The sequence below is a fragment of the Aulonocara sp. 'chitande type north' Nkhata Bay genome, linkage group LG8 (assembly GCF_057382095.1).
Source record: "Aulonocara sp. 'chitande type north' Nkhata Bay isolate Kocher_YH1m ecotype deep benthic linkage group LG8, A_spYH_male_GT1.1, whole genome shotgun sequence".
In the NCBI taxonomy this organism is placed as follows: domain Eukaryota; kingdom Metazoa; phylum Chordata; class Actinopteri; order Cichliformes; family Cichlidae; genus Aulonocara; species Aulonocara sp. 'chitande type north' Nkhata Bay.
In genome coordinates, this window is record NC_141351.1 from 7161002 (window position 1) to 7178504 (window position 17503).

The window sequence follows — 17503 nt, forward strand, 5'->3', positions numbered from 1 at the left end:
TTGAATCTGTGCTCAAAACACCACAAAAATGGCTTCATCTGTATTGTCAGTTGCATTAACATGTTAGTTTATCCATTTTTGGGGCTTGAGTGCCTCTGATGGTGGTGGTCATTTGTATTATAAATATTTGACTGTTGTAATAACACTTATCTTTTTTCATATTTTTGCTTCTGTTGACAGTTTGACAAGTGTTCGTATTTTTCTCATCTATTCTTTGAAGGATGCAATGCTGAAGAATATGTTTAAATCAGGTGCACTACATTACCTGTAACAACAACTGTAGCGAAAGCAAATCTTTTAGATTGATGATACTACTCATTATTTTATTTACTCTTAGGGGAACCTAAAACATGGTGTTGGGGGATAACACTACAAAGTGCTGATAGGTTAGCTATCTTTCACCATTTCTAGTTTATTCCAATGAACACCTGCTTCTCACTGCAGTCACGTAGTGAAAATGATTTTGTTTATTCTGGGATGCTGCGGCCTCTAAACTAAAGAGAGGATAAACTGGAAAATGCAGTCCAGCCTGAGCTTAACACAACTACTCAGTTTCCCCATTTCTTAACCATCCGTAAGGCTTTCCTCTGTGTACTAACTGGATTGCTACATTGCAAGAATTCAGGCCAGCAGACAAGAAAAACAAACAATAATAATAATGAAAGGTGGGTAAATGTTAGCTAACAAATATATGTAATTAAAGCAGCTGCTTGATTCTCCTTAGGCGAGTAGAGCGTCTCTTTCTTACTTTTCAAACAATACTTTCTTTTTCAATAAAGGATGTGTGTTTGTGTCTCAGTCGGCTGAAAGCTGGTTTCTTTGCTGGGAAAATAAATGAATACAGAAATGCATTCAAACATTTGCAAACATACAAGGAACAACATGGTGTGAACTCACTGAGACAGGTTTTCTGGTACTTTCTTGAGGAACAGTTCTCCAGGCTTTGTGTTCTTCATCCAGATGATCTCACACCGTTTCACAAATGTTGAAGTACAGACTCTGAGGAGGCCCATCCACAACCCACAGTGTTTGTTCTATTGTGTGTTTTTCTATCCAAGCATGATTATACTGTGGAAAAGTTTGGGATCATTGTCACGCAAAAATCTATCATTCCTCCGTTTTTCCTACCTGCTTTCCTTTCATTGAGGCTTCTTCCACTGAGACCATTTCTGATGAGGTTTCGGTAGATGAAACAAAGGATCAAATGGATCTCTCAGATCCTGCGTCAGGTCTTTGCTGGATTGTTTTTTCCTGTTACTTACAGACATGACATTCAGATACTTTTCATCATCTGCAGATCTTTTTTAGTCCTGCAACTTCTTATTTTGTCCTCTACTTGCCCAGCTTAGTCAGATTTCTCACAGACACAATTTACACCATGCTGAGAAGTTTGTAGCTTTTTGTGAATCCTTTTGTTGGTGCAAAAATACGGTTTCCTCTCTGCCAAACTGTGTTTTAAATTCACATATTTATATCGATTCAACTAAAGAAATGTGACCAAAATGTGTTTTTTTAACAGACTGCCAGTAACAAAGTGTTTAAAGATTTAAAGTTGTCAACTGTTAAATTAACTGTGTTCGACACAACACTGGTTGATCCCTTGACTTAAGTGCCTTCTTTGTGCTTATGATTCATAGGCCAGTGGCTAAACGAACAAAAACAACCTTCTCTTAAAAATGGTTGTTTTTGCAGCCAAGCAGCAAACGTCCCAAAAAAACCCTTTAAAAGACCTTTGCACAATGCTTCAAAACAAAGTCAGGGTCGATAAATCCTCAGGAAGGCTGCAACAAGTGTTTAGCGACACTAGAGGGCACCAGAGGGCAAGATGATCTTCCAGTTTATCACACCTTTCATCAGAGTTTGAAATGAACACGTACCACAACTTATTGTAAAGAGGTCAAACACATAAGACAGAACAAAGGGTGTTTTGAAATTGTTTTTTTTAAATCCATATTCCACTCTTTATAGTCACACCACCAATCAAATCCAATGTTAGTCTCAAACAAACACGTTTTGTTATAATACAACTCTAATAAGCTTTAAAAAGATGGCACCATCAAATAGAAGGGGAACATGATTAGGCAGGAGAGTGTTGTCACATATATTTATAACAAAAATATTTCCTTTTAATTAAGATAGTTCTTTTTCATATACTCTAAGGATAGAATCAAATTTTCCCTCTCACATATCAGGGCCTTACTTTTGGGGAGTGCTATCTTGAAAGTGTTGCATAGTTGAGGAGACAAATGTAGGGTGGTGGGGGGGGGGTCTTAATTTAAAACGACACATGGGGAGTAAAAAGCTTTTCGTTTGATGCAGAGTGCAGGATAAAAAAATACTCTTCTGAATACTGTTATGGGATTGTACTGGCTCTAAAGCCTTCATGTAATAAAGAAAATGAAAAGTGTGAAACCTGCGGCCTTGAAGCTTGTGTACTGGGATGTAAGTGTAGAACGCTAACTGCAAGCATTTTAGTAACAAAAACAAAACCTGTGCAAACATAACTCAAAAGAATAAGATCCACAGCAATCCTATGTGATGATCTCCCAAGCGGTTTTATAAACACAGGGGAAAAGCTTGTGTCTCTCAGATTGTATCCATTTTTAAAAAATAAAGAAAGAAAAAGTGCCGCTCAGTGACCATCATTCAGAGTAAAACAACATATACTCTTGGCAGGCAAACAAAGAACCAGCTTAGCTTAAAAATACTGACTTTCTAGCTTATGAGCTTATTAAAGCTCCAATTGTAAAACCTGATAAACCTAACCTTCTGTGTTGGCTTTCCTCCACCGACATGGTGATTTACTTCTTTAGAGATTGTGTTTATAAGAACAGAGTCCTGCAAGGAATCCTTGTCCGACGGTCGCCGAACCCGTTTATTCTGCTCATTCCAAGTGAATGAAAGCTGGATACGTTTCGATTTGCAAAATAAGAAGGGGAATTCCCAACTCAGCTTAAAGTGTCTCGAGATATTGTGCCAAGCATTTTTAAAGCCAGACATTAAAAGAAATGAAGAAAGGGGCACACTATATGAACCGCACCCAGTCTTTGCTGCTGGTTCTGACTTTACAAGCTCCAACCAGGGAGCACACCTGCACTTTCTTCCTTTCCAGCATTTCCATGCGTACATTCATTTGTCCCTTATATCCTGTATACTCATCTTCGTCTGTCCACCCACTGGTTGAGAACATGTAAAAGTTTGTACTGCTCCAAGTCCAAATCCCTAGTAGCGTCTGCAGACCTCTGCTTTGCTTTTAAGTCTTAGTCCAACAAAAGAAAGATCCACAACGCCGACCAGGGTCACCGGAACTCATAGATTGCGGCACTGTGCTCGGGAACATGGGTGAGGTTCAAAGACTGGTACCTGGTAGGAGATTGTATATGTCAGCATGTATATACATCAGCACTATGTGAGAAATACAGACATAAGAGTGAGAAGGCACATTTTTGTAGGTACAGGCTACAGAGCAGTGCTGCACTTCTGCGAATGCAATATTACAGCCAGACCTATATCAATCACCTATCTGATACTGGCTGGTCGCAAATATATTGGTATTGGCTTCAATTCTGTATAATATGAGGCAATATGAACATTTTTGCATAGGTACAACATACAGAAAGACTAAGGCAATGGTGCCAACAACCACACCTCAAAGACTTGGATGTTAGTTTAATTGGTGGCTGTAAATTGACTGTAGGTGTGAATTTCGTGAGATAAAAATGGCTTGGAGACTATTTTGAACAGCAACAGTTAAACTGCTACCACAGAATGCACAAAAATACTAGAGATGGAGTAAAAGTGGGGCTAAGTTTGCTTATAACCAGGCAGCATAACCACATAAATTAAACAGACCAAACTGCGGGTTGGACTGTTCTGCTTTGTTGTCAGAGATTTACAGTTAACAAACAGTCAGGTGAGTAAACAACACTGAGACACTTAAGATTGACAACGTGCGGCACGGGTGAAAAGCTGTCTGTGTGTGTAAGCTGTGTGTGTGTGTCACAAAGTATGTGTGTTGCAAGTCAATTTCTAAGAATAATATAATGCAAGTCAACTTCTGCGGATATGTATTTCTGTACTGGTCTCTTGTCAGTGTCACAGGGTCAGCTTCCTGTTTCAACAGAAAACTGAACAGAAAACAGAAATATGTGTAACATAACTTTTGAAGCATAAGCAAGTAAAACAATAAAAACTCCCTAACATTTGTGTATATAAAATTACACATTTTAAACTAGAGCTGTCTGCTAATTATCTGAGGAGCCACAATTGAGAAAACTTGAGAGAAGCTGACTGAATGAGTTTTCCCCAACCAGATTTTCAGCCAGTCTAGGATAAAGCAACTTTTCAGAGGTGAGCCAGCTGGTTAAAGCTCCTAATACAAGTCAACCTTGAATCACAATAACTTTTAGTGTGCTGCATCACCATTCGGAGCTCCTGTGGTAGTAGTAGCCCTCAATTGTTGCTGTGGATTTCTGGAAGCAGATGTAGTAGAATCCCGCAAAGGAAGCGCCGCTGATGTCCTTAATTGTGTGGTCAGGGACTAAAAACTGTTCCTAAGGCAGGCAGGTGAGAAAAACCAACAGAAATATAAGAGGCAACCTACTGCAGAATATAGTTAAGTTCACTGTTCGGTAATCGTACCTTCCACCTCATGAAAATATAGTCAGAGTTCTTCAGATCCTCGTAGTCAAAATCGTCAGAGTTGAATGTCTTTGCATACTGGTAGAAGGCCTGGAACTTGCCCTGGACACAAAAAATGTTTACAGGATAGGTCAGAATAAATCAGTCTGATGGAGAATAATTTTTGTAATTTACAAATAAAAGCGGTTTCACCATACCCAGTGCTTACGATCCACATCCTCATCTGCATCCCATTTCCGAGTGAGAAATGGCCGTTTCCTACTGATGATCTCTCCAGCAAAGAAAGTGGTCAGTGTTGGATATTCCTAAAACAACAACGAGAAGCAACTGAAGACACGTCTGGTCACTTCTACTCTTTGTAATTAAAAAGAAAGTAACATTAAATGATAACAAACGCATCGGTCTACTTAATGTTCAATTATATAAAAGACACTTCAATTCTAAAACACTACAGAAAGTGATCATTTAGAGACTGACAAATAAGAGGTATGTGTAATAAGCCAACACAATGTCACAGCTAGTTCACCACTGCATTCATACAGTGGGAATGTTCTGGATGCTCTGTACAGCAGGAACACAAAGACGTGAGCTGTTACCTAGTAATTACTTCTGTAATTCACTCGACCTGCTCCAGTTCGCATACAGAGCTAACAGATCAACTGAAGATGCCATTGCTACAACGCTCCACACCACCATCTCTCACCTGGAAGTGCAGGGCCGTTACGCCAGGCTGCTCTTTGTTGACTTTAGCTCTTCTTTCAATACGATACTCCCGGACAGACCAATAGTTAAACTGCTGGAAATTGGACTTCCTTCCACCACCTGCCGCTGGATCAGAGCCTTCCTCTCAGACTGTGTACAGAGAGTTAGAGTGGGGCCTCATCTTTCCTCAGCCCTCAGCCTCAACACCGGCTCTCCATAAGGCTGTGTACTGAGTCCCCTACTGTACACTCTGTACACACATTACTGTGTTAGTTCCCACCCAGACAACACAGTCATCAAGTTTGCAGATGATACCACCGTGGTGGGGCTCATCTCAGGGGGAGATGAGACGGCGTACAGAGCTGAAGTTCAGAGGCTGTCAGATTGGTGTGTAGATAACAACCTGGACCTCAATACCACCAAGACAAAAGAACTGGTAGTTGACTTCAGAAGGAGGAAGTCAGAGCTGCAGCCTGTCAGCATCAACGGGGAGTGCGTGGAAAGGGTCTCCAGTTTCAAGTTTCTGGGTGTGCACATAGACACAGACCTCCAATGGAGCTCTAACACCTCTGCGGTCTTAAAGAAGGCCCAACAGCGTCTCCACTTTCTGAGAATCCTCAGAAAAATGGAGCTGAAGAAGGAGCTGCTGACCGTCTTCTACCGCTGCTCCATTGAAAGTGTGCTGACATATTGCATCAGTGTGTGGTTCTCCAGCTGCACCACAGCACACAGAAAGGGACTCCAGAGGATCATCAATATGGCCCAAAAAATCATTGGACATTCTCTTCCCTCCCTGAAGGACCTGTACAGCACTCGCTGTCTCAGGAGGGCACGCAGCATCCTACGGGACTGCACACACCCAGGACACCGGGTGTTTAAGATGCTGCCGTCTGGCAGGAGGTTCAGGCTGCTGAGGTCCCGAACAAATAGACTCATGGACAGCTTTTACAACAGGGCAATAGCCCTGATCAATGTAAATGGCTGACCTGACTGGCTACCTCCCTGGACTTTTTTAGGGGGGAGGTAACAATGTTTAAAACAATAACAATAATAATATTTATATTTATAACAAGGTGCAATAATAATTAATGTGCAATAATAACAGTGTGCAATACACATACACTTATTCTTCTTTTTTATACTAAGTTAATATACTGTGTTGTGTTGTTTGTTGCGTTGTGATGTGTCATATCGTGTCGTGTTGTGTTATATGTAGTGCCGACTAGGGCTGCCACAAACGATTATTTTGATAGTCGACTAGTCACCGATTATTTTTGCGATTAGTCGACTAATCAGATCATCCATTGGACATACAGCTTATTGCACCAGCAGCATCTGCTCTTATATAACTATCATTAGCTTACAGCTTTAAGTGTTTAAGGTATGTGCTAACTAAAAATAAAGACAAGATGATAGTTTATTAAATTTTAATGAAATCTGCAGATTGTTGTGGTTTAATAAACTCCTTGCTATCTAAAATATAACAGGACACCGGAGTAAATTCTTGAGCATCTCACACTTCTGATAATCAGCTGTCTGCTTGACGTTTATTCAGCTGTGTAAAAACTTTAATCTCAGCCAAACCGATTTACTCAGGAACAAATAAAATACTAAAAAAAAGCCAAACAATAACATTTTGAAGTTATCTAAGTGACTTATATATATATTTAACCTGAGTAGCGAAAGACAGCGGTGGGTTTGAAAACGATTTGCCGGGAGTCCGGTGTTCTCACGGCTCTAGTTAGCCTAGCCTAGCCTCCGGCTAGCTATCGAGCTAGTGGGTAACAGATGTCTCTGAAAACGTCGGAGCACTTTTGAAAATATGTGGTGTCTTGATAAACTGAGCAGATATTTGAGGTTTACACAGCTACATTCTCGCCTGAAAATATGTTAAACATTTATTTTGTGACCCAGAAAGAATAATAAGAGTAAAACCAACTAGCTGCCACCATTGTTGGAAACTGAGCTGGGCCGCGCTATGAATTCTGGGACACAGCTTCTTCTTCTTCGGGGTTTAACGGCAGTTGGCATCCTTGTACATGCAGTGCTGCCATCTTCTGTTTCAGTCCGTTATTACACTCTTAAATCCTACTACTTATTCCTGCGTCTTTCAGGATCTTACAAAGCTTCAAACGACACGTCGACTATTAAATCAGTCGTCGACGATTTTGATAGTCGACGTAATCGTGACTAGTCGACTAATCGTGGCAGCCCTAGGCCGACGTAGGACAGTTTTCCAATTTCATTGTACTACTGTACTATGTATGACTGTGCAATGACAATAAAGAGTTATCTTATCTTAATAACCGAGGACACTAATTATAGCATGTATTGCGTTAGCTGTAATTTACTCTGTGAAATAGATTTTAACACACCTCCTGCAGAGATAGTGTTATGGCCATTTTGCCAGTGTGCTGATAACATCTTATTCACACCATCTTTAAACGTTGCTATTAAGGCATGATTAGTAGTATAACATCCACCAATCAGAAGAAAGTTGAATTAAAATGACAAGGAAGAAGCAGAGGATGAACTAAAAGCCTAAATATAAGTTTTCAGGAAGTCATTTAACTTAACTACAGTCTTGTTTTGACTGTTTGTTTTCTTCTGGTTACGTGTGGCCATTCGAGTTCAACCTGTGATAAACGTTGCCTTTCCCGACACCTAGTGCACACAGCCTCAACACAAACTTAAACTGCCTGTTTGTGAGCTCAAAATGTAGCCTACTGAATAACACATGTTGGGTGTCTTATATCTTCTCTACCATTGCCATGAATCTGTCTGTGGCCGATCCCGACTACCCGCTCATTTCTGTAGGTATTAAGGTGTTCTGACTTTAAGCCGTTAACAAATTAAAACCTACAGGATTTCAAGAACCTGTGTGACAATCTCAAAACTACTTTTAAGTATTAAGCTAACAACATTTTTTTATTGATGAGACATGCATATTAGAACAATGTGTTCTCGACAGGCCAATCAAAAAGGAGTTGCACGGCCACAATAACTGGTGCGATCTGCCTCAGGGGAGGGTGCAGTCACTGATTCAACTATTTCAAAGAGCACTCAAAGAAAAGGTTCAATAGTTGAAATTAAACTAGAAATGTATATTTTATAGTGACCAGCAAATGAATTAGTAGATGTTTAATGGAAAGTGTGGACAGTATGTGCAAGAAAAACCTTTAAAAAAATGCAAAAAGCCTTCAAGAAGTTAGCCCTTCTACTCCTTTTGCTAAACAGCTGTACTTGCGTTTCCCACTGTTTTAACATCAATTGATACTTTGGTTGAAAAGCCCAATACTCTTTGTGTTGTCTTATGTTATTGCCTTTTTCTCTTGGCACTGTTAGACATGTTTGCTACTACAAAAATAGTCACAACAATTTCCATGACAGCTGTGGCCAGACATGGTATAAATTATTTATGCTCATGCTTTAATGAAGGGAATCACCTCTCTCACCTCTGTTAGTCCTTTTATCTTCAGGTAGCCACATAAGTAGGAATCCTCCATGGTCACATGCTTTAAAAAGAAAGCAAGACATACAATAAACTACATCACATTGACATCAGTTCAGATCAAGTTATGGTTTTACAAAGCCAATGCTAAATATTTAATTTCTAACAGCAACCTCAAATACAAATAATTTTCTACTGAGGTAAATGTTTGTGTAGGCCTTTACACCAATTCTGAATGTCCTTATTAGTATTTATAGTAATAAATTACTTCAGCTGCATTAAAACATTGACAACAAATTTAAAATGTTTGTTTGTATTCAGTCGTGGGCACTGCTACGGGACAGGACAGGCTGATTTTAACACCTGTCAATCATCATGCCGCCCGTTTGACAGATGACCAAATGCCTCTGACATCTCGACTGAATAACGAAATAGCCGCTTCACTGCCCCACCTGCAAAACAACCTCCACGTCATAAGAGTTTCCTTTGCTTTTCTGGTGGCCTCTGAATTTGGAACCGCTGTACAGGAGCGAAGTGACAACACCGGGCTGCTGCGTGTTTATCGGGGGCGGCGGGATAAGTGAGGCCGAGGATGTGAAGGCCGCGGCGGTGGAGTCGCTGAGGTATCCAGCGGGGACAGGCATGGCTCCCGCTTCGCTGACCGGGCACCGACCACGGGCAATTGCCGTCGAGGAGAGGTACTCTGTCGGCGTCTACGAGGAGGTGGCAGAGAGCCGAAGAGGTCCAACAACATTCAAATTCCACTTAATTCCGCTACAGTTCAGTTTACCAGCAACCAAGCTCCCAAAGAAGTGGACTTCGACGCGGTGTTTTAGCGAGAAGTATCCGCCGCTCTCATTGGTCAACTGAGTCTGGCTTTCGAACATCTTCGAAGCTCATTGGTTCGACATGCGGAAGGTTTCGTGGAAATATTTGGGTGTAGTTTTCCAACTGTTGTGTAAGGATGTGTAGCGCACGTATAGAAGCGCTTTTTAAACTACATTTCCCAAAGAAACTAGAAGCCTCTACGCTGCTGTCAAGCGCCGAAGGTCACACGCGTGTTTTTGAACACAAGAGATGCTTAAGAATTGAGCAGCTGATAAATGGATTAAAAATAAGACTTGATGCTAATAGGAAACTATGCGTGCAGTGCTAACTCTTGTTAAATGAGGACGTTTCGGACACAGACATCTCGCAGGTGTGTTTTCTTCTCAGTCAGCCTTACTTAAAAGCATCACATCTTCACATACTTTCCGCTATGCTTAGGTGTATAGTTAGACTTCAGAGTCAGGTTGGGAATGCTTTTTCTCTCAGTAAAGTGTGCCCGAGAAATCAGTACTACGAATGTGTTGCGAGATACTCCGCAGCCACAGCAGGTAAGAGCAATAACCACATTGAATGAAAGCTCCCGTCATCTACAGAAGATTTGTGTCATTTCACCCTGATGTGGCGTTTTTCTGTTCACCAGAAAGGAAGAGATTTTATCAAGATGTCAGCATATCTCAAAGTGAAGGTATCTGTAGTTTTGTCATTAGTAATCCAGTCAAGTGTAGTATTGTAGTAGCAGGTTTTCCTGCCCCATCTTTATGATTGTGTCATTCTGGATATCTTTTGAAAAATATCTCTATATAGGTGGTTTATATGAGATAAACCTGGACCAAAGGAAGCTGAAAACTCCAGGAGGGAAGCTGTTCACGGTGCCAAATGAAGCCTTGGCCATCGCTGTTGCAACTGAGTGGGATGCTCAAAGGGACACACTCAAGTTCTACACTATGCACTTGGTAAAGCATTTGACATGGAGTTGTAGCAAAGTACTGGTGGCACCTACGTTACATAAAATAATGTTCAGAGAAAAGGAAAATTTGAGAGGAGTTTTATGATTTGATAGGTCATATTTATAAAAGGAATGTTACCCAGATCTTCCAACAACTTGCAGGACGTGTACCTTTAAAATAACTTTGCCATGATATTTATACAAAAATTTCACTGTAATATTAAGTTTGGGAAACTCTTTCCTCAGACTACCCTGTGCAACACGGCTCTCGACAATCCCACCCAACGCAGCAAAGAACAAATGATCACCGCTGCTCTCAAGTTTCTGGAGACTGACACCATCTGGTATGGCACTTGTTTATTTCTATTTATTTTAGGTTTGTTTAATTTTCTGAAACTTCAAACATAAACTCATATGCGAATGCATGTATATACATCTACATAGTCCGTATATCCTGTGAACGCCCATGTGCATTCAGAGATCCACGTATGCATCTGAGAATTATTTAAATTTGAATTTATACAAAATAAGACAGGAAATGAACTATTGTATGGTATTAATATCCAGTAACACTTATATTCGCCTTTTTCACCTTGGGAAAAAAATGTCCCTTTGCAGAGTGCTATGATACTTTAAGAACAGTTTGATTTGCACTACAGTTAATTGTTGTTTCTTTATAGCTTTAAATATGTATGCTTTCCTGATCATAATTATGATGGTATTCAGGTATTTTCCTTAAACAGCGTCACTTAAATCACAATTAAAGCCAACATTGTGTTGAAAGACAAATATGAAAAATTCTACAATTTGACTTAAAAAGAAAATTATTTTGTTACAGTAGCAGAATAAATGGATAGCTAACTCCTGTACCTGCTTATAAAATCTACTTGTGTTACACTGTTAAATATCACATTTTTAAAGCATTTTCCTCATAGGAGCCACTCATTTGTTCATTTTATTAATAAAAAATCAGTGTTTTAACACCTATAAAGAGACATTGACACACTGTAGACAAACTTAGCTGGTTATTTTCTGAGTTGATGTTTTTTATGTTGCTTAGTTGCCACCAATTGATTGGAGTTATTGTGACTTTAATGTTGTAGGATTTATGTTTTGTGTAGTTACAGAGTAGATGAGCCCCATGGTTTAGTCGAGCTGCAGAGGAATGAATGGGACCCTGTGCTGCAGTGGATTGAAAAAAGGTAAGAACAGCTTTAGCTCTTGTTGTACATGCTGCAGATTTGAAGGTAAAATATTCGTGTTCTTTTCGGGGTATCCTTTCTTTTCCTAATAACAATAATTAGGTGTAAAAGGCCTCATCTGTGGTGTTCACATTGCTGTACTTAATACTTAATTCAAAATAGTTAAAGAAAATCTTGTGTATGTTCTCCTTATTTTAATAGTGATTTTTGTAGAAATACAGGCATATAAAGATTTTGTGTAATATTATTAACAGAATGTTACACAGATGATGTTGTGCAATAACATAAGCCTTATAATGAGCAGCGTATCTGATACACATCAGTTCAGTTGTATTTATATAGCTCAATTTGTAACAGTTACCATAAGACACTGTTGTAAGATAAAGACCTTGCAATATTAGAAAGAAACCCCAATAATCATGCCCATTGACCAAGCCCTTGGCGACCGTGGGAAGGAAAAACTCAGTTTAACAGGAAAAAACCTCCTGCAGAACCAGGCTCAGGGTGGAGCAGCCATCTGTCATGTCACTACTCTGGCTGTGATATTCAGCAACTGAATGACTTTTCAAGGAACTTTTAAGGCAACCTTATGATAATAATGAGTACAGTATCAATAATAAATAATAATAAATTTGTTGGGATGTTTCTAATTTTAGGAATATTGCACAAATAAATGAAGTCATTCCTACATTTTTGTTTAATGTGCTCACTGAAGCACATGCTGTGATCAACAATGACTCCAAGATTCTTCATAGTGTTACCGAAGGCCAAGTTAAAACCATCTCAAGTAAATATCTGGTTACATGTAATGCTTCTAGGACAAAGTAAAAAAAACCAAAAAAAAAACCACTTCAGTTTTGTCTGAATTTAGGAGGAAATTAGAGTTTGTAATGTAGTAGTTACTTCTTGTCTGTAGTTTAACTACTTGACCTGTATCACTAGGGATGGGTATCGTTTAGGTTTTATCCGATACCAGTACCAAACCGGTACTTTTGAAACGGTGCCGGTGTTTAAACGGTGCTCGAACCGGTGCTCGAACCGGTGCTTAAAGAATGGGGAACACAAAATTGGTCCAAAAACCTCTCATGTTCAGCTGGGTTTTTTTGTAAAAAGGTAACAATGTTAGCCTTTTCTGCAGCTATAGGGCATATATGGCATCACTCTTGGCTGGAAGCAGTGCTTAATCAATGGAAAGGGTGAAGGGAGTATCTGCCATCAAACAAGAAGACAGCTGCATGTAACTACGACGGTGTTTGCTAGTTCACCTTACGTGCATTAATGTAATAACGTGGTTAGCATACTCAACGTAAATTACACACAAACAACATTAAGCTACTCACGCAGAGAAGAACGGCTGCTGCTGCCATCATCATCCATCACCATTTCTGCTACACTGGCAGGGCTAGGGGCCAGGACTCTCCTCTTCGGGTTTTTGGGGGATGTTGCTAACTCCGGGTCCGATAACAGACACCACACCCGCAGTAGATGTGCTCGGTGTGAGGTCTCGCAGCAAGCTATCAAATACGGCACATTTCTCGGCTTTTAACGTTGCCAGGTGTTTCATCAAATTCGAGGTGTTGCCTCCTTTGCACAGTATCACTGTATCACCTTAAAGCACTTGTTGCAGGCTGCTGAGTTTGCATCTTTTGCTGTGAAGTACAGCCAGACTTTTGACCACTTCGCCTTGGTCATTTTTAATCTGTAGCTCTGCTCTAAAAGAACGTACGTACCTGGGCCCGCCTACTACGCTTGCAAAGGTAAAATGATTGGCTAGAATCTAAAGTGTATGACATCTCAGGGGAAAAAAGCACCGAAATAAAGCACCGAAATGTGTGCTGCTTTTCGGTCTGGTTACTACCGTTTATGTCAGAACCGGTGCCATTATACCGGTACCCATCCCTATGTATCACCTGCATAGATAAATGAATTACTTGCTGTGGGGAGTAAATAAGTAAAGTAATGCAAAAAAGTCAACAGCAATTTCTAGTAATTATTTATTTATTTGAATACCAACCTGAACAATGGCCAGATTTGTTTCATGTTTCTTGACAGGTCTGGACTGTAGCCTGGCCAGTTTAACCAGTTTACAATCTTGCTACGGAGCCAGGCTGTTAGGGATTTCTGTGTTTCATTCATAACAAGCTGAATGAGCTTCTATTATCCATTTGGTCAGATTACAGAGTGTTTAGTGCTGTGATTTCTGGGAACTTTAAGCCATTTCATGTTGTTCTTTAGCCTTGTGCCATATATGCGGGTATTCCTTCTCTTCTAAGCAGAAAGTTATGCGTGAGAATGTGATATCTTTAGATACTGTAAATCTTTTAAATATGCTATATAACTGAGAAGAAATCCTGAGGTAGGTTGGCATGTTCGTCTGCTCTCTTATCTCCCAATGGCGCACCACACCAGATGTTAATTTGACACAGATCTTAAATGGATGCTGTGATGACACAATACTCCCATTTGTCTGGTGTTGGGAGTGACACTAGGAGTACGTTAAGGGTCTCCTTCTGGTCTTGAAGCGGCATGTAAGGCAAATGTGTTAACCACTAGAAAAATTACAACATGTTAAAAGTAGAAATTTGAAAATGAGTGCTGTTTTTATTTTTTTTTATTTTTTAAAGAACAATATTTTTTTACTCATGTTCAACACTTGATACTTTGTATTTGTTGTATATTTCAGTTAAATCTAAGGAGAAGTGATTCATATTTTACATTCTTTCCAACTTTTTAGCTTTTTCACCAAAGTGCTGATGAGCTTATGCTATGATGACGTCTCCATCTGTTCGTCTGTACAGTCATCTGCTCACAGTTCACAAGAATCACTATTCCTCCCAGAGTGCTTGTTAGCATTTAATTGCTTGTAATGTTCATAAAATGAGTTTTGTCATCTGCAAATGCCCTTCTTCTTCTTCTATTTCTTCTTCTTCTTCTTCTTTTTTCAAAAATGTAGTCTTCTGAGCATGCTCAGGCCACAAAATCATTGCAGTTATGTTTTAAAATGATAAATTATAAAAAACAAGCCTGATGATTGAAAACAAGAACTAATAGGATGCCATTTGGCAAATTTCAGATGCTCAATTTGGGATTTCTCCAGTGTAACCTTCATGCACAGTGCTTACAGTTTCGCTAAAATCTCACTCCTGATGTGCTGAACAATATCCAGTTCGAACCATTTAGCGAAGCTGTTAACTTAATATTAAAGAAAGGACTACATGAAACACCACGTGATGTAATAGCTTGAAATATTGCTTAGTTGTGCACCACTTGTATCTTTTTAGGTGGTGCTGATCATGATCTTGTTGGTCATGATCAGGGAGGGAGTTGGTCCTGTTGGCTGACTCCACTCGAAGGTGTGGCTGGAACCTTTATAACACCATAAAGTCAGCATTATGATTAAATCTATGACATGCTGATATTTAATCATGTTTTTTTGTGGCCATAGTTACTACTGACCATGTAGTCATGGTACTCTTGAGCTCAAACACACACATTTGGTGCAGAATGAGACAAATTTTCCCTGGATATGACTTTTAAAATCTCATTAGTTTGTGCAATAAAACCAACCAGTGATACAGAAACAGCATCACTTTCTCACACATTACACTGACCTATGACATGCGATGGCACGTGAGCTTGATGAGCTCCTACATCATCGACGTTCTCGTTTTGAAAGTGCTTTACTAATTTTTATTTTCCCCACAACTTCGCTGCAGATATAACGTCACTATTGGCTCCTCAGCCAGTATTTTGGGCCCTGAGATTCCAGAGGCAACCAAAGACACCTTACGGCAACATCTCAAGTCTCACAACTTCTGGTCTCTGACAGGTAACACAGACCTATATGCTTTTTTTGTTTTGTTTTGTTTTTTCACTCTTTTGACCTTGTTTTAGATGGGATTTGCCTGTATCTAACATGTTTTGCTTGTTTGGTAACTGTAATGGCACAGCTGATGATGAGGAAGGGAAATGCTGTTTGAAGTGGAGATGGTGTGATGTTTAAATCACATGGTTTGGTTGATATGTGATTTGACTAAATTTTACATGCGTGTTGTTGTTCCTGTGCAGGACTTGAATATGTGATCACCCAGCTCAAGTCTATTGTATTGTCACTGGGCATGATTGACAGGCACCTGAGCGTGGAGCAGGCGGTGTTGCTCTCCAGACTGGAGGAGGAATACCAGGTAGGGAATTGCTGAGTCATATGCTTTTTTTTTTATATTACTTGCATGAGGATTTTTGCCTTTTTCAGTCAGTTTATGTATTGGCTTAACTGAGGAGTTGGACAAAACTGGTTTTGTACCGGATTTGTCATTACGAGAAGCTTCTAAGATTTGTTGTTTTAGCTTTACTGACGCTCTTACATGACACCTACCCTGGCAGTATATAATGTATAAAACGTGAAAGTTTTGCTTGTTTTTTTGCAAATGTCTTGATTTATGATGCTCTTCTGGCCAACACTCTTAACATATTCTCTATTTAATCCTATTAACGTATTTCTTTCTTTCTTTTTCTCCCCCCCCCCCTTCACAGATTCGACGCTGGGGAAACGTGGAGTGGGCCCATGACTACGACATGTATGAGCTGAGGGCACGGACTGCTGCTGGTGCCCTTTTTGTTCACCTCACATCCGAGAGTTCGACTGTCAAACATAAACTTCTGCAGGACTGAAAAGGATTAGGATCAACTACTGAGAACATCCCCAGCACCTATGTTGTATAAATGTCTCTGCATTCACAAAAAGGCTGCATATTCTGTCTGTTCTGTTTAGCAGTGACAGCTGCTCTGTTGTGATCTGTTATGCAGTCATCTCACTCCAGTAAAACATGCTGGCTCTCCTTTTTGCAGTGTTTACATGTAGCAGCTGCCAAGTGTGACACCCTTCACAGAGTTTCCAGTGGGTTCTCAATCACCCGTGACATTTTGGACAGCGACACATTGCCTCAGAAGAATAGTGAAGGTTTTTGTTGTCTCTGTGGCAGTGGAGCAATAATTCTGCATTTGATTTTGTTTTGTTTTTTTTGCTTTCTTTGAGCCACAATGTCATTACTGGAAAGCAGATATGCTCATCTTAACTGCACACTATTCAGTCTGTACTGACTGCACTGTGTGCTGTCTGGCTCTGGCAATTACATGTGAAAAATATAAACTTCATTAAATTCTGAATTCTAATTATTTTTTGCTAATGAATTAACTATGTTCTGTATGTCACGGTGTTTTTCTTTGCTGGTGAAGTGTAAAACTGAAAATGTAGAGAGAACGCCTTTATTAGTAAAGCTTCTCTGCAAAGAGCAGTCTTCACAGGAATTGTTGTTATTACAGTTGATATAAATCAAGGAATGACATCATGCTTGTGGATATGATTCATATTCTTTTTTTCACAAAACATTTTCCCTTATGTCATATTTATCTGATAATGCACTTTATATAACACTTTTATAGTGATAAAGATAACTAAAGACAAATATTTTCTATAGTTAACTAATAAGCATCATCATAATAAATTAAAATAAATATATAGATATATATTTTTTAAAAATACCAGGAATGGGTAAAAACGTAAAATAACTATTCAAAGTTCGCATTAACCAACAGAAGAGCTAATGCTACTTCCATAAGATATCAGTTTGGTTTATAAAGGGAATTAAAGGTTCCCTTTATTTACAATCGCCCAACTCTCATAATGGTTGTTCTTGCTGTCCAATCACACTGGAGCATAGGATTTTTTCACCC

General features: G+C 39.5%; 2 protein-coding genes across 3 annotated transcripts; one reads left to right on the forward strand and one right to left on the reverse strand.

Annotated features, from left to right (window-relative positions):
* Window positions 1-2848: 2848 nt before the first annotated feature.
* LOC147323001 (glucose-induced degradation protein 4 homolog) lies at window positions 2849-9646 on the reverse strand. Its single transcript, XM_086303075.1, has 6 exons — window positions 9247-9646; window positions 8799-8858; window positions 4839-4946; window positions 4642-4743; window positions 4423-4553; window positions 2849-3363 (listed from the first exon to the last, which is right to left on the reverse strand). The coding sequence occupies exons 1-6, from the start codon at window positions 9436-9438 to the stop codon at window positions 3300-3302; spliced, it is 657 nt and encodes a 218-aa protein (XP_086159201.1). The 5' UTR covers window positions 9439-9646; the 3' UTR covers window positions 2849-3299.
* atpaf2 (ATP synthase mitochondrial F1 complex assembly factor 2) lies at window positions 9198-17120 on the forward strand. Of its 2 annotated transcripts, XM_086303074.1 has the most exons (9): window positions 9198-9992; window positions 10109-10170; window positions 10263-10307; window positions 10427-10575; window positions 10815-10912; window positions 11690-11770; window positions 15487-15599; window positions 15839-15954; window positions 16304-17120. In XM_086303074.1, the coding sequence occupies exons 1-9, from the start codon at window positions 9961-9963 to the stop codon at window positions 16439-16441; spliced, it is 834 nt and encodes a 277-aa protein (XP_086159200.1). In that variant the 5' UTR covers window positions 9198-9960; the 3' UTR covers window positions 16442-17120. The 2 variants fall into 2 exon arrangements, with proteins under 2 accessions (XP_086159200.1, XP_086159199.1); XM_086303073.1 differs by having other exon boundaries at window positions 9201-10170.
* The last annotated feature ends 383 nt before the right edge of the window (window positions 17121-17503 follow it).

What these genes read in the sequence shown, in the direction of transcription:
- LOC147323001 (XM_086303075.1), bottom strand. Translation starts at nt 9,438, where the DNA reads ATGCCTGTCCCCGCTGGATACCTCAGCGACTCCACCGCCGCGGCCTTC. An exon ending in ATGTGGATCGTAAGCACTGG is followed by an intron (nt 4,744 to 4,838) that starts GTATGGTGAAAC and finishes TTTTGTGTCCAG; the next exon opens with GGCAAGTTCCAGGCCTTCTA. An exon ending in TACCACAGGAGCTCCGAATG is followed by an intron (nt 3,364 to 4,422) that starts GTGATGCAGCAC and finishes ATCTCCTACCAG; the next exon opens with GTACCAGTCTTTGAACCTCA.
- atpaf2 (XM_086303073.1), top strand. Translation starts at nt 10,053, where the DNA reads ATGCTTAGGTGTATAGTTAGACTTCAGAGTCAGGTTGGGAATGCTTTT. An exon ending in CTGGAGACTGACACCATCTG is followed by an intron (nt 10,913 to 11,689) that starts GTATGGCACTTG and finishes TGTTTTGTGTAG; the next exon opens with TTACAGAGTAGATGAGCCCC. An exon ending in CAACTTCTGGTCTCTGACAG is followed by an intron (nt 15,600 to 15,838) that starts GTAACACAGACC and finishes GTTCCTGTGCAG; the next exon opens with GACTTGAATATGTGATCACC.